This window comes from Dromiciops gliroides, chromosome 4 (assembly GCF_019393635.1).
Source record: "Dromiciops gliroides isolate mDroGli1 chromosome 4, mDroGli1.pri, whole genome shotgun sequence".
Classification (NCBI taxonomy): Eukaryota; Metazoa; Chordata; class Mammalia; order Microbiotheria; family Microbiotheriidae; genus Dromiciops; species Dromiciops gliroides.
In genome coordinates, this window is record NC_057864.1 from 31,328,899 (window position 1) to 31,343,797 (window position 14,899).

General features: G+C 50.8%; 1 protein-coding gene across 5 annotated transcripts in view; it reads left to right on the top strand.

Moving 5' to 3' along the window:
• MKNK1 (MAPK interacting serine/threonine kinase 1) overlaps positions 1-3,282 on the top strand; it is a 43,351-nt gene extending 40,069 nt beyond the window's left edge. For 4 of the 5 annotated variants that reach the window (XM_043963748.1, XM_043963752.1, XM_043963750.1 and 1 more), the window contains 3 exons: positions 65-229; positions 829-872; positions 1,972-3,282. In XM_043963748.1, the coding sequence (XP_043819683.1) occupies positions 65-229; positions 829-872; positions 1,972-2,200 (438 nt within the window). In that variant the 3' untranslated portion in view covers positions 2,201-3,282. The remainder of the gene's footprint in view (positions 1-64; positions 230-828; positions 873-1,971) is intronic. The other variant, XM_043963751.1, reaches the window with a different exon arrangement.
• Positions 3,283-14,899: the final 11,617 nt, after the last annotated feature.

A 14,899-nucleotide genomic window follows, 5' to 3' on the forward strand; every position in this document is an offset into this window, starting at 1 on the left:
CTCAGGCTGATCTAGGGCGTCAGGAGGGTCCCATCAAGAAGGTGATGGGCCCTTCTCTTCCCAGGACAGGCTGTTTGAGAGTATCCAGGAGGGGAAATATGAGTTTCCCGAGAAGGACTGGGCTCACATATCGCCGGAGGCCAAAGACCTCATCTCCAGGCTCCTTGTGCGTGATGCCAAGCAGAGGCTCAGCGCTGCCCAGGTCCTGCAGCACCCCTGGGTGCAGGGGGTAAGTACCTGTATGGCCTGGGGAGGGAGGGCGGTACCTGCTGCCTCACATCAAGGCTAAGGCCCCAGCGGGCGAGCTGTTCACTGGGAGTTTTGGGCTGGCTGGCCAGAGGCCTGAGTTCGAGTCCTAATTTCCCCTACTTACTAGCCATGTGACCTTGGACAAGTTCCTTTGTTTCTGGGCCTCGGTTTCTCCATCCACAAAATGAGAGGAATGGAGTCAATGATTACTGAGGTCCTTTCTTGCTTTAAATCCTGTCATTCTGAGTTTCAGTCTAGCAGAGTCCTTGAGCAGATCAACACTTCTGAGCCTTAGCGCCCTCATCTGTTAAATGGGGCACTGATTCTCTTGATATTCTCTCTCCCAGGGGCACTGTTGATAAGTGGGACTTCCATTTCACAGAATACTTCCCTCCCCAGGAAGGGGAGTGCCTCGAAAGTTATCTCACTCCTTTTACAGATGAGTAAAGTGAGGCTCTCAGAGAAAAAGAAAAAGCAGGGATGTGGAGGCTCTCCTTGGGCCAAAGCCAGGGCTCTCCCCTGTGCCCAGGGGCACGGTGGTGCCAGCCAGGCCCTGAAACTCTGTCCTTTCTGTTTCAGCAGGCTCCAGAGAGGGGACTGCCCACGCCACAGGTACTTCAGAGGTAAGGAGACCAGGGATGGCTGAGTTTGGGCCCCATCCATGCTCGGAGCCCTGGGAGGGGGAGGGGGCAGGGCCTTCAAGAAGTGCCCTGAGCTGCCGTGCTCTTTTCTCATCCTCATCCAGTGCTTAGCACAGTGCCTAGCACATAGTAGGTGCTTCATGGATGCTGGCTGGCCTCCCAGGCCCGGGGGCAGGGAGGGGCTTCCCCATGGTACCAAGGGCCATCCCTCTCTCTCCTCTCTGACCTAGAGTCCTGCTGCCTTCTCAGGGTAACAAGGGGCAGGGCCAGTGCAGCCCCAGACCCCGGTGCTGGAGCCACAGGGGCAGAGTACCGGGGCTCCGTGCCCTTGAGGGCCCATCAGCCTGGCAGGAGATGGCGCTTCTTCTTCCTCTGGCTGTGGGGCTGCCTCCCACCCCTGGCAGCTGCACACTCACTGTGCGCCCCCAGGCAGCCAGGAGCTGAAACCCTGTGAAAACAGACCATGGATTTCACCCCAAAGCCCAGACAGAAACACGATTACTGGGCGATCCTGGGGGCCACAGCCCTCCCCCTGTCGTGGTTGGGAAGCGGGGGGTGGGGAGGCGGCGGGCAGCAGCTCTCCAGGCCTGAATGATCTTCCATCAAACTCATGAGGATTTGTGGGGCCCTGGGAGGCTCTTCCTTCAAACTTTCACCCCTGCCCCCAGGGGTCTGTGTGGGCCCAAGGGGCCTCCATCCCCTTAGAGCTGCGCACGTTTAGACTCCCGCCCACCCCGCTCATTTGTTCCCTGCTAGGGAAGCTGGTTCCCTCAGGTGTGTGCTGTGCACCAAACACTGCAGGATCCAAGGACAGAAGCCTCCACTCTCACAGTGGGGGCGCTGGCCAGGGCGGGGCATTTTGCTTGGAGGGTTACTGGGATGGGCATGGGCTTCCAGGGGCCCAACCCTGAGGTGGCTCACAAGCAGTTCCCAGGCCGCTCCCTTCCGCAACACTGAGCTGTGCTCTGAGGCAGCATGCCATCCATGTGCAGAAGCTGCCCCACATTTGCTGAGGGACAGGGGCCGGGGGTCCCGCTGGAAGATGGCTGAGCCTTGCTCCCCTTTCTGGCTCTCTTCTCAGGAATGGCAGCACCAAAGACCTGACACTCTTTGCAGCCGAGGCCATTGCCCTGAACCGTCAGCTCTCCCAGCACGAGGAGGAGGAGCTGGGGGAGGATCAGGAGGCCCTGAGCGAAGGCCTGTGCTCCATGAGGCTTTCTCCGCCCTCTAAGTCTCAGCTGGCACAGCGGCGGGCCGAGGCTCACGCCAGCCGCCAGGGGGCGCCCAAGCCGGCCCCTCAGGCCTCGTGATGGTGGATCATTCTCCAGGGCACCGGGCCGCTCACCTCCACTAATGGCCCGGGTGGGGAGGCCTAGCACCCTTGTGCCACCGGCCTCCTGCTCCCCCGCGTGTCTATCTGCGGCTCTGCAGTCGCTCACCATCACGATCCATCTCTCCCCCTGCTTCCCCCTCCTGGTAATTCTGCTCTTCCCCAGGGGGCCTTGAGAATGAAGCTTTCTCCAGGGGGGTTGTCATGGGAAAAGATAACAGTCACTTGTCACTTTGACTAATAGGGTCATTTCATCTGGCTTCTGAATTCAGCGCAAGTACCAGCGCTGCGCCGAGTCAGGTTTGAAAAGTATTTAGGTGGTCACCGCTGCTCCATCCACCCACATCATGTGCTTCTTTTGAGCCGCTCCCAGGGAGGGCTGGCCACCCTCCCTGCTTCCCCCTGCTCACTGTGGCTGAGTGCGTCAACCCCCCACCCCCCCAAACGCCAACTCAGGAATGGAAGAAGAGGCAGTGTTCCGATTTTTCCACTTCAAGAAATCAGATTCATCTTCCCGTTCTCAGCCTGTCCCCGAGCACATGAAATGCATCGGTCTTGTATTGCTCTGAAGGAAAGGTCCCCAGTGCATCAGCCTCTTCCTCGTCTGTGCTTGCTGCTAAAGTCCATTTAGAAGGAAGAAAACAAAGTGTTAGCCGAGCTCTCCTGACAAGAAGGGCCTGACGGCCCGCATCACGGACCTAGAAGCAGCATGGAGCCGGCCAGTTTAGCTCCCCCAGGACATAGGGGTTTCGTTTCAGGCTTCCCCCTTTCTCCCAACAAACCTGTTTTAAAGTATGATTTGAGAAGTTCTTAGCCGGGGGAAGGTGGCGGCCTGTGGTGCTTGGGGCTGGCGACGGTCAGGCCAATGAGGAATGAGGAGCAGCCGGCTTCCCCCAGGAGGTTGGTATCAGCCTTCTGGAAGTCCTGAGGTGCCAACGTGTTTTTATGTATTGAGCTGTATGGACAACTAGCATTAAGAAATATGAACATGCCTATCTAAGACTTCTATACACTGTGACAGTGGTGTTTTGAGCTATAGTTTTAATAAATTTATTTTAATTAGAGTTGGACTGTCCTTGGTGCTTTAAAGGATACTCCAAGGGGTGGAAGTGGGGACAGGGACAGGGGGGAGATGGGCATATTTCACAGTTTCCCTCCCACTCGATTTGATTGTTAACTTGAATTTTAGTTCAATTCAGCAATCGGTTATTAAGAGCCTGCCCATTGTGTCTGGGCAAGGCCTCAACTCGGTACTGAGGAGCCAAAGGAGGAACCTGCCTCAGCCCCTGCCCTCGGGGGGCCTTACGCTCTCCCAGGGGATACAGCTTGTATAGGACCAAGCATAATCCGAGGTGGGAGTGGGGTGGTGGAGAGGGAAGGCAGCAAGCTAGAAGCACGTCCCTTCCTCACATGGGATCAGTCTAAGGGCCATGATCTAGTTCCATCTAACTTCTAATTGTTTTAATTTTTTTTTTATTTTAGTGAGGCAATTGGGGTTAAGTGACTTGCCCAGGGTCACACAGCTAGTAAGTGTTAAGTGTCTGAGGCCGGATTTGAACTCAGGTCCTCCTGACTCCAGGGCCGGTGCTCTATCCACTGCACCACCTAGCTGCCCCCTCCATCTAACTTCTAATCACTGTCATTTCAGGGAGAAGGCTTGACCCCTGTCCCACCTCATAGCAGTTCCACAATACACACACAGTGACTAGCAAAGAAGCAGAAGTCAGAAGGTTTACATAGAAGAATATATACCAGACAATACAGAGTGAAGGGGCTCTCCCACTGGGAGTGAGGCTTGTTCATTTGTTTTAGTCATGAGGTCTTTGTGACCCCATTGGGGGTTTTCTTGGCAGAGATGCTGGAGTGGTTTGCCATTCTCCAGCTCATTTTATAGTTGAGGAAACCAAGGCAAACTGGGTGAAGTGACTTATCCAGGGTCTCACAGCTAGGAAGTGTCTGAAGCTGAATTTGAACTCGGGTCTCCCTGACTATGCCCAGTACTCCATCTATTGTGCCACCTAACTGGCCCTAAGCCAAGAGAGAGTCCAAGGGGAAATTCCCTACAGTTTCTAGAATAGGGATATGACAGATTTCCAGTGCCAGCTTCTTCCCAGAGTCCTTTCCTTCAGCAAACTGAAGTGGGGTTGGCCTCTTCCATGTTCTCTCTCAAATCAAGAAAGCAGAAACACTCCCAAGCCGCTTCATACTCAAAGACGACTTGATGTTTGACTGGTCCCAAAAGGGACTGGCCCTAAAGAATCCCTCAGGCGCATTGGCCAAGGCCGTCACCAACGCTTGCTTGCCTGCCTCTCTCCCAGAGCAGGGCATTCATTTCCTCCAAGAAGGAGGAAGAGAATGTTAAGACCTAAGGTCATGGGGTCATTTCACAAAGGAGGTAACTGAGGCTTGAGAGGAAAAGGGACCCATCCAAGGGCACTCATGGGCTACACAGGATCCTTACCCAAGGCCTCCCACTGTCTGCCCTCTCCCCATCCCTGGTCCTCCCAAGGGATGCTCATAACCTTCCACAATTCTCTCCGCCCACTGGTGCTACTCAGTTTGACCTGGTGAGTCATTGCAGATCACAGGGAAGGGAGGGCCCCATCTGGAAAACTAGGGGAGGGGACTGTGCAGCAGCTGCCGCAGATGTCCCCCTCTCTTGCCTAAAGAGGGAGGGGGAGAGGACCCCTCCCTCTCCCCAGCCCCCAAGACCCAGGGGAGGAACTGATGGGGATTTGTGGGGGAGGCTTGAGATCAGGAATGGGGGAGAGCTGTGCCTCTGAGCCTGACGGGCAGGGGCCCGGTGGCTGGTCCCACCAATAGATCGGGGCTCGTCACTCAACATCCAGCCAGAGACCCCCTGCTCCCAGAGGCAGTGCAGTGGAATGGAGGGGGCTCAAGACCTTTGAGCTCAAGTCCTGGCTTTGCCAGGGGCTCCCTAGGGGACCTGGGCCAATTCACCCAATCTTTTTGGGACTCAGTTTCCTCTACTATCAAACAGGGAAGCAAATGTGGACCAGTAGAAAGAGTGGTAGCTCTGATTTGTCACAGGATCTGGGTTCCTCTTCTGACACTGAGGTGACCACAGGCCGCTGGGTGGTACAGTGTCCACCTGCAATTGGGAAGCCCTAGATTAAAATCCAGCCTCAGACACTCACTGCCTCTATGCTCAGTCTCAGTGGGGATAAGAATATCACTTCCTTCCAGGGTTGTGGTGGAGATCAAAAGCATGGACCACTCTACAAACCTTACTGGGCTCTATAAATGCTAGCTATGAAGGCACTTACCTCCTCTGGGCCTCAGTTTCCTCTTCTGTCAAGTCAAATGGGTGGCCTCTGTTCTCTAGGGACTCAGCATTTACATAGTACCTACTATGTGCCAGACACTGTGCTAAGTGTGTTTTACAGTGATCTCATTTGATCCTCACAACAACCCTGGGAGAGAGCTGCTATCGTTATCCTCATTTTATAGTTGAGAAAACAGAGGTGAAATGACTTGCCCAGGGTCACACAGCTAGTAAGTTTTGGAGACCAGATTTGGACTCAGATATTCTTGACTCCAGGCCCATTGCTCTATCCATTTCCTCTGGTGCTAGGGACTATGCCAGTGGAACTCCAAGAAAGCCTAGAGAGTCTGATACATTGGACCAAAGAAATAAACTTGGATATGGGATAATATAAAGTTTTACACTTAGGTAAAAAAAAAAAATTACCTTCCCAACTACAAGGATGGGAGTTAGACATCAGGTGTTCTGAAAAGGATCTGGGGGGTTTAATGGACCACAAGCTCAACAAGAGCCAAGAGTGTCACTTAGCAGCCAGACAAGCTAATGGGATCTTAGTATTCAGAGAGAGAGTGTCCAGGACTAGAGAGGTGTGCATCCATCTATGTTTCTGCCTGCTCAGGCCACATCTGGAGCCTTGTATTCAGTTCTGGGCACCAATTAGGCAGGACGTTGATAAATTGAAGGACAGAGAAGGGCAAACAAGATATGGAAGGACCTTAAATTCATGCCATATAAGGATCAGCTGAAGGGATGAGGGATGTTTATTTTGGAGTAGACTCAGGAGACAGGATAGGTGTGTGCAAACATTTGAAGAACTATTATGTGGAAGAAGGAATGGATTTTAATCTTCTTGACCCCAGAGGACAGAACCAAGAAAAATAATTGGAAGTTGCCAAGAGACAGATTTAAGCTCGATGTCAGGAAACGCTTCCTAACACTGAGAGTTGTATCAGAGTGCAGTTGGCTGCTTTGCAAAGTAGTGAACTCCCTATCCATGGGGATCTGCAAGCAGAAACTAGGAAAGTGGCATGGAGATTCTTGTTCAGATTGGGATTGGATTGGAAGCCTCTGGGATTCTGGGAGTATTTCCAGTTCAGAAAACCTGATGCCTCCCTAAGACTCTCTGGCTGGGAGGGTAGGGTCCTGGGCAGAGAAGGGAGCAAGAAGGGGGAGGGGGAGGGGCAGGGGCATGATCAACTTCCAGCCTTCCTTCCTGATGCTCATTTAATTAGAGCCTGGGGAAGCTCCTGACAGGCAATGGTCACTCAGTGCATCCCTTCCTCCCTCGGGCTCTCCAACCTTTCCTCCTCTTCCTTGTGTCACTGTCTCCTCCCCATACAGCCTGGGTGGGGGAGGGTGAGAGTGTGCGCTCTCTCTCTCTCTCTCTCTGTCTCTCTCTGTCTCTCTCTCTCTCTCTCTGTCTCTCTCTCTCTCTCTCTGCCCCCCATCTCTTTCTGTCTCTCCCTGTCTCTGTCTCTGTCTTTCTGTCTCTCTGACTCTCTCTCCATGTCTTTCTGTCTCTGACTCTTTCTCTCTGTCCCTGTCTCTCTGTCTCTGACTCTCTCTATCTCTCCTTGTCTCTCTCTCCTTCTCTCTCTCTCTCTCTCTCTCTCTCTCTCTCTCTCTCTCTCACACACACACACACACACACACACACACACACACGCACATGCACGCACACACACACATGCACGCACACACACACACCTCGGGCATCTTCTCCTCAGCCTCCCCTCCTCTGGTCAGCATCCCTGTCACCATGGCAGCTTGTTGCCGTGGAAGCCAGCCTGAGAGCCAGGCCAGGCTGCCGGCATCCTCCGCATGGCCCCAGGAAGCAGCTAATTCCTTTGGGGAGCCAAGGACTAATCACATGGCCCGCCCCCAATCCTCCCTCCTCAAGGAAATCAAATGGACCTCAGTCTCCCCAGACAACCTTGTCTCCATCCCCACTCCACCCCAGAGACTTACAGAGGTGGCCAGCTCCTCCCCAGCTCCCACACTTTCTCTGGCCTCCAGGACGATGAACTCCCGACATTCCCCTCTGTCTCCATTCTGAATGCTTCCACCCTCCCTGCTTTCCAGCTGTCTCCGCTTGAGCCCTCCTCTTGATGTTGGGCCGTTCTTCCCCACATCTGCCCCAGATCACTGGCCCCAAAGGAAGAAGACGTCCTGAGGGGCTGCCCAACCCCTCCTTCTGCATCAATCCCCATCCACCCCCTTTCCAGGCTTCTCTCCCAGATTCAGAAATCTAAGCCTTCTCAGGCTGGTGTTTGACAGGCAGGGAGGCAGCCAGGCTGGCCTCTACCACCCATTCCTGGCACAACCTTGGGCGAGTTCCTTCCTCCCTCTCCCTAGACTTCATTCTCTCTATGTGTAAACTGAACCAGAGGGTCTCTAAGCAAGCAGGCCTCCCCTCTGCCCCCTCCCCCATCCAGCTCTGACATCCATGCTGTGATGGGCTGCCCTGTGTTGGCAGAGGCCTGAGGGGCATCCAGTTCCATCTGTATTCGAACAAGAATCCCCTTTATAGTGTCCTCAAGGAGAAAGGATCTTGCAGACCAGCTAATTTAACCCCATCAGGAGAAGAGCCTGAGGTCAGAGAGGTGGTGACCAACCTACAGTCATCCAGAGCCCAGATTTAAGCCCAGATCCCCTGACACCAAAGGCTGAGCTCTTTCCCCAGTACCACGATGCCTTTGCAAGACCTCCAAGAAGGGAGAGCTCCGCTGTACGCAGAGGCAGCCCCGTCTTCTCGGGGACCGCTCTGCCAGGAAGGTTTTCCTGTCCAAGTTCCCACATGGCTCCTGATCCTGCTCTTGGCACTCGGATAAACAGTAGTCTCTGTAATACACTCGAGGGTCTAGTTTAATGCCATATGAGGCTGAAGAGGGACAGAGAAAGCTTCCATTTGTGGACAGATTTAACAAATGGGTAGGAATCCAATAGGTCATGAGAGAAGGAGGGTGTTCAAGGCAGATGGCACTGCCTGAGTAAAGGCATGGAGGTGGGAAAGCACAGGATATGATTATGGAGCAATCATCCAGTTTGGGTGCTTGATTAAGTCTGAAAAGGGGAGCGATATGGCAAACAGTTGGAAGAATAAGGTGGTCCCAGATTGTGTCTGCCAGGCAGAGAAGTTTGAGACTCTCCCATCTCTTTCAGGAAAAGCCCCAGACATACTGCTCTTCACTCTCTGGCTATCACTCCCCTTTATGTATTGCCTTCTTCCCCATTCGCATGTAAGCTCCTTGAAGGGAGAGACAGTATCTGCTTTTTGCATTGGCATCCTTAGGATTAAGCACAGTGCCTGGGACAGGTAGGTGCCATAGAAATGTTTATTCCTTTCCCTTTCTTCCCTCTGCTACATCTAGGAATCTCCTTTGTGACTCTGAGTAACTGCCCCTCGGTGCACTTCAGCTTCCTTATCTATAAAATGAGGACAATAATTCCAGCATTCCCTATATGTTATGAGTATCCTGGGAGAATGCATATTTGAGAATTATTACATTATAGAAAATGTTTGCCTTAATTCCTGCGATCATTCACCTCCTTAAACAACCTAGCAAAGATTGAGAGGATGAATCTGCTTTCTCTGAGTCCATACCAACCCCTTCCCCCCTCCCCAGGTGGGGGAACAGAAATATGGCAGTGGATTCAGGGGGAGCCAGCCCAGAGTGTGACTCCCCACATATAATCCGCAAGGCCTCTACGGCTGCTCTAGACAAAGGATACTCTCCTTTCTCCACTATCCCTATCATATAAACTCAGGGCCTTCTATTGCCTAGTACTTGCTGGTCTACAAAGCATTTTCCTCACAGCAGCTCTGTAAGGAAGCTTGTGTGGGTGGTACACCCACCACCCACCCCCGTGGGGGAGGGGCAGGACTATCAGAGCAATCTCTACCTTCCTGGCCCAACAACTCCACTGCCGTGCCTCTCTGTGCTAACAATGCAATTCTATTCAGGATTCAGAGAAATCAAGGGTGACAGGGAGCAAGAAGAGCACGTTGACTCAGAAGTCAAGTGGCTTCAGAGAGAGGCCAGGAAGGTTAGGACCCAATTGCAGAGAAACAGAAAACATTAGGAGGAAGTTCCATCCATCCCAGAGAATCCTGAGATGTGACTCTTCCCATTGCCAAGATCTGAGCACAGTCCTCCCCTGTAGTGGATGCTCGTGGCTTCCAAAAGAAATCGCACAATCTGGCTCTAGCCTTTTTTCACATCTGTTCCAGCCAAAAGGGTCTACTAGTGGAAGCCTGATCTCAGGCTCCCCTCTCCTGCCTCCAAACCTTTGCTCACACTGTCCCCTCATGCTGGAAAAGGTCTAAGCATCTTCAATAGTTGCTATTAGGTCCAATTCTAGAAGGTCTGTCTCTGTCTCTGTCTCTGTCTCTGTCCCTCTTTCTCTGTCTCCATCTCTCTCTCTCACACACACACACTGCCACCACCACCACCACCCCCTCCCCAGCCTGGTCTCTCTGTGTCTCTTTCTGCTCTGTCTCTCTGACTCTCTCTCTATCTCTTTGTCTCTCTTTCATCCCCCCATTTCTCTGTCTCCCTTCCTGTCTCTCTCCCTGCCTCCCTCTCCCTCTCCCTCTCCCTCTCCCTCTCCTTCTCTCTCTCCCTCTCTCTCTCCCTCTCTCTCTCCCTCTCTCTCTCCCTCTCCCTCTCCCTCTCTCTCTCCCTCTCCATTTCCCTTTCTCTCTCTGAATTTGTATAGCAAGCCACTCCCCACCTTAGCTGACACAAGGCTCCCTGAGCTGGCTGTCATCATCATGATGCCCTTTTCCTCCACCCACCCAACCACAGCCAGAAGCCAGGAGACCTGGTCTCCAGTTCCCCTTCAGATGCTTAGCAATTTTGTGGCTCTGGAAGAATCCCCTCCCTTCTCTGGGCCTCAGTTTCCACCTCTGTAAGGGTTGGGGTAGGACTACCCCAGTGCTGCCTCCCTGCCAAGGCTATTGGCTGGATCAGATGGAAGTTCTCAGTGGAAGCGATTAGCATTCCATAGCACCAGAGGCCCTGCCACAATGAGCTTATGCCAAGGTCTGCCTTGGAAATAAAATGACAGTGAACAGACCTGTCCAGAGACTCCTAGGGTCCCAGAGCCTCAACAGCTTCTCTGAGAAGGAATCATCTGGGCTTCATTTGAAGATTTCCAGTGAGGGGGAGCTCACTACCTCCATTTTTTTGGACTACCTGTTTCTGTTTGCATTATCAACTATTATTTGCAGGCATTTGGGGAACTCCAGCTCTCAACCTTGCAGCCTTTGTTAGAGGATGTTTCATACAAGGGACCCATTTTCTTTTCTGTTCTAGGAAGACAAGCAAGAAATTTCTAACAGCTCTCTGGTGAATGGAGCTCATTGTGGCTGGTGTTGATTAGGAGTCTGAGGAGCAGCCCAGGGTGTGATAGACTTAATGTTAGGGAGAGTAGCTCCGTGCACAAAGAGGAAATGAGAAAGAGGCAGGAGAGGAAAACATCTTCCCTCTGAGCCACGATCCTGGCTTTAGCCCAGTCATAGCCAAAGCCCTGATCCCACTCATCCCAGCAAGACTGAGCCCTTTCCCTGGTCACATCCCGAACCCTGATCCCGGTCACAGGCAGCCTTCATCCTTACCCAGTTCAGACTGATCCCCAATCCCACTCCCACCCCCGCCCTGGTCATACACAGAGCCCCCAGTCCCAGCCACAGAAAGGGCCTTGGCATCTCCAGCCATCCCACAATCCCCTGCCATTTAACCTCTGTCAGGGCCAGTGGAGAGAGCAGGGAGGGGACCTTCCAGTCTGACCCAGATTCAAGGGCCAAGTTCAGGTCCCTGTCCTGCTGAGAGGGTTGGAGGTGGGGAAGGGTCACAGTCCACAGAGATGATGGTGTGTTAATTTAAATTACTGGAGGACTAGGCTGGGTTTTCTAAAATATCACTAAATTATAGAATAATGGTCATTGCACCAGTCTTGGCAGTAAGCATTTATTATTAATTAATATCACATATTATCAGAGTATTGACCGAGTGTTTCCCTGACTTCCCCACTAGTCACAGACTTAGAGGCCTATACAAGGAGAGGGTGAGTGGAGAGTAAAAAAGAGTCCACGGGAGCAGCTAGGTGGCACAGTGGATAAAGCACCGGCCCTGGATTCAGGAGGACCTGAGTTCAAATCTGGCCTCAGACACCTGACACTTATTAGCTGTCTGACCCTGGACAAGTCACTTAACCCTCATTGCCCTGCCAAAAAAAAGAGTCCAGGGGAGAAGAGAGCAAACCCCTCGTGGTCCAGCCTTTTTTATCCCCTTTTTGGTAGAGGCGGGTCACCATACATTGATCTAAGCCAATTGGTTAGCATCACTCAGCTCCATTGATTGACATGACTTGGGGGTGGTCTAGAGATCTAGGTGTGCTTCTTCCCCTAGCTAAACAAAAGAAGCAGTCTGCATTCCTTTTGTTCACTTGAAGGCTCATCCCAGGCTGGTTTCTGGTGAGGGGGAGAGAGCAGCTAAAACTCATGTCTGGGTTTCTCCTAGAAATCCATTATTAATCATTATTTTCTCACAATGGTGAAGATGCTTTGGCATCAGGCATAGACAGACAGCCTCCAGTACTGTGTGTGTGTGTGTGTGTGTGTGTGTGTGTGTGGTGGGGCGGGGTATGTCTCTGCTCAGAGTCTACAGATCAGAGGGGCTTCGTGCACAATTATTCTGCTGCCTCCTTCATCGATGGATCTGCAGGGAACAAATTCTGAGTCCCGGGGACTCACACTGTCATTTGTTGTTTAATTAGAGGAGTAATCAGATCTTGTTCTAGCACTGAAGCTGGAGATTTGAACACCTGGGGACAAAGGCCTCTGTTATCCAGGAATGTCTGGCCCTGAAGGAAGAGAGGACATTTTCTGGAGGAGGAAGGCTGGGTATTCCCATTACAGGCTCTCGGAGCTGGATGGGACCCCGAGGGCACCTAGTCCATCTTCATAGCTGGAGATCCTCTACAACCTCTTTGAACAAGGGATTATCCAGACTGCTTGAATACTTATAGTGCTGGGGAGCTCACTACTTTATGAGGCATTCCCTTCTCTGCCGTGCCCCTCCCCGCATTGTGGTACAGCTCTCACTATTAGACTGATTCGTCCTTTTTTTGTTATTATCCTAATAGTATTTTATTTTTTAATTACATGTAAAGATAGTTTTCAACATTCATTTAGGTAAGATTTTGAGTTCTCAATTTTTCTCCCTTCCCTCGCCCCTCCCAAGACAGCAAGCAATCTGATATGAGTTATACAGTACAATCAAGTTCAATATATTTCCACATTAGTCATGTTGTGAAAGAAGAATCAGAACAAAAGGGGAAACCCACAAGAAAGAAGAAACAAAAACCAAAAGTGAAAATGGCACGCTTTGATCTGCCTTCAGACTCCATGGTTCTTTTTCTGGATGTGAAGGGTATTTTCCATCACTAGTCTTTTGGAATTAGACAATCTTCTTGCTGAAATACTCAGATGGATCTATACTATTTAAACATTCCCTACAAGGATACAGATTCCAACTCATCCATGCATTGCCCCTAGGGCCTCAAAAAACAAGTCTGGGGGCAGCTAGGAGGCTCAGTGGATAAAGCACCGGCCCTGGATTTCGGAGGATCTGAGTTCAAACAGACACTTACTAGCTGTGTGACCCTGGGCAAGTCACTTAACCCTCATTGCCCAGCAAACAAAACAAAAAACCAAGTCTGATCACCCCTCTCTCAGGAGGCATTTCAGATACTTAAAGAGGTTCTTTCACGTAATCCCCTATTTCTCCAGACCATCCCTGCTCAGTTCCTTCAATCCCTTCCCATATGATAGGTGTTCCAGGCCACTCTTCATCCTGGCTGCCCTTCTCTGGACACTCCTGAGGTGATCAATGACCTTCTTAAACTGTGGTGGGCAGAATTTACACTGTGTATCCCACTTAGATACATCTTCATTTTCATGTTGTCTCCCAAGCTTGGCACATAATAAGTACTTAATAAATGCTCATTGACTGACTGAACACAGTAGTCTAGCCAGTCTGATGAGGACAGTGGGACCACTCCCTCCCTCTTCCCAGAAGCTCTGTTCCTCTTCAGGTGGGCCAAAGTCACATGAATGTTTTTGGCAACCATATCACACTACTGACTTGTATTGAGCTTTCTGTCTCCTCAGAACCCCAGATCTTTTTCAGAACAACTATGGTCTGTACATGCCTCCCTCACTTTATACTTGTGGATTTGTTTTTTGGGGTTTTGGTTTTGGTTTTGTTTTTTTTTTGTAGCCAAGTTCAAGACTTTACATTAATCCCCCTTTAATTTCATATTATTATATTAAGCTGAATTCACCCCCCCTGTCAAGATCCATTTGGATTCTGACACTGTCATTGGGTGTGTTAGTTTTCCCTTCCAGCTTTGCATTATTTGCAAATCTGATGAGCCACAGCACAGGACCAGGCACAATCCTTGAGGTCCTCCACTAGAGACCTCTCCATGTTGACACTGAATTATTAACGACTCTTTTTTGAGTCCACTCTTGTGATCTAGTCTTTATCTCTTCATCTTCTCCACAAGAAAAGCCTGGGATACTTTATCAAAAACTTGGCTAAAATCTAGGCAAATTGTATCTACAACATTCCTCTCATCTACCAGTTTAGTGATATTGTTAAAAAAGGAAATGAGGTAGGGGGCAGCTAGGTGGCACAGTGGATAAAGTAAACTCCCCTCCCCCATTCAGTAGGACCTGAGTTCAAATCCAACATCAAACACTTGACACTTACTAGCTGTGTGACCCTGGGCAAGTCACTTAACCCTCATTGCCCTGCCCCCCCCAAAAAAAGGAAATGAGGTGAGTCTGATAGGAGCTGTCCAGCCTTGATGGAGCCAGTCTGTCTATTTGTGATTGCTTCCTTCTCTGATTATTCACCCACCATCTCTTTAACAGCTGACGCTAGACTTTTATTAGGAATTGAAGTTGATTCTATTCCCTCTATTGAAGACTGGGACAACGTTTGTCCTTCTCCAGTCTTGTGACACTTCTCTTGTTTTCCACAATCTTTTACACATCATTGATGGAGGTCCAATGATCACAACTGCCCCTCCTCTCAGGACCCCCAGCATGCCCTTCCATCTGGGTCAGGGGACTTGAATTAATCTAGGGCAACTTAGTGCTCTCTTACTGTTTCCTTATCTAATGGGGTACTGGCTAGTGAAGATTCAGTTCTTCGAGCAAGTGAAGGGAACAAGCACTGTTAATTACCTACTATGTGCTGAGCACTGTGCAAAGTGCTTTGTGAAATATTATCTCATTTGATTCTCTGTTATTATTATAACCATTTTACAGTTGAAGAAACTGAGGCAAATAGAGGTGAAATGACCTACCCAGGGTCACAT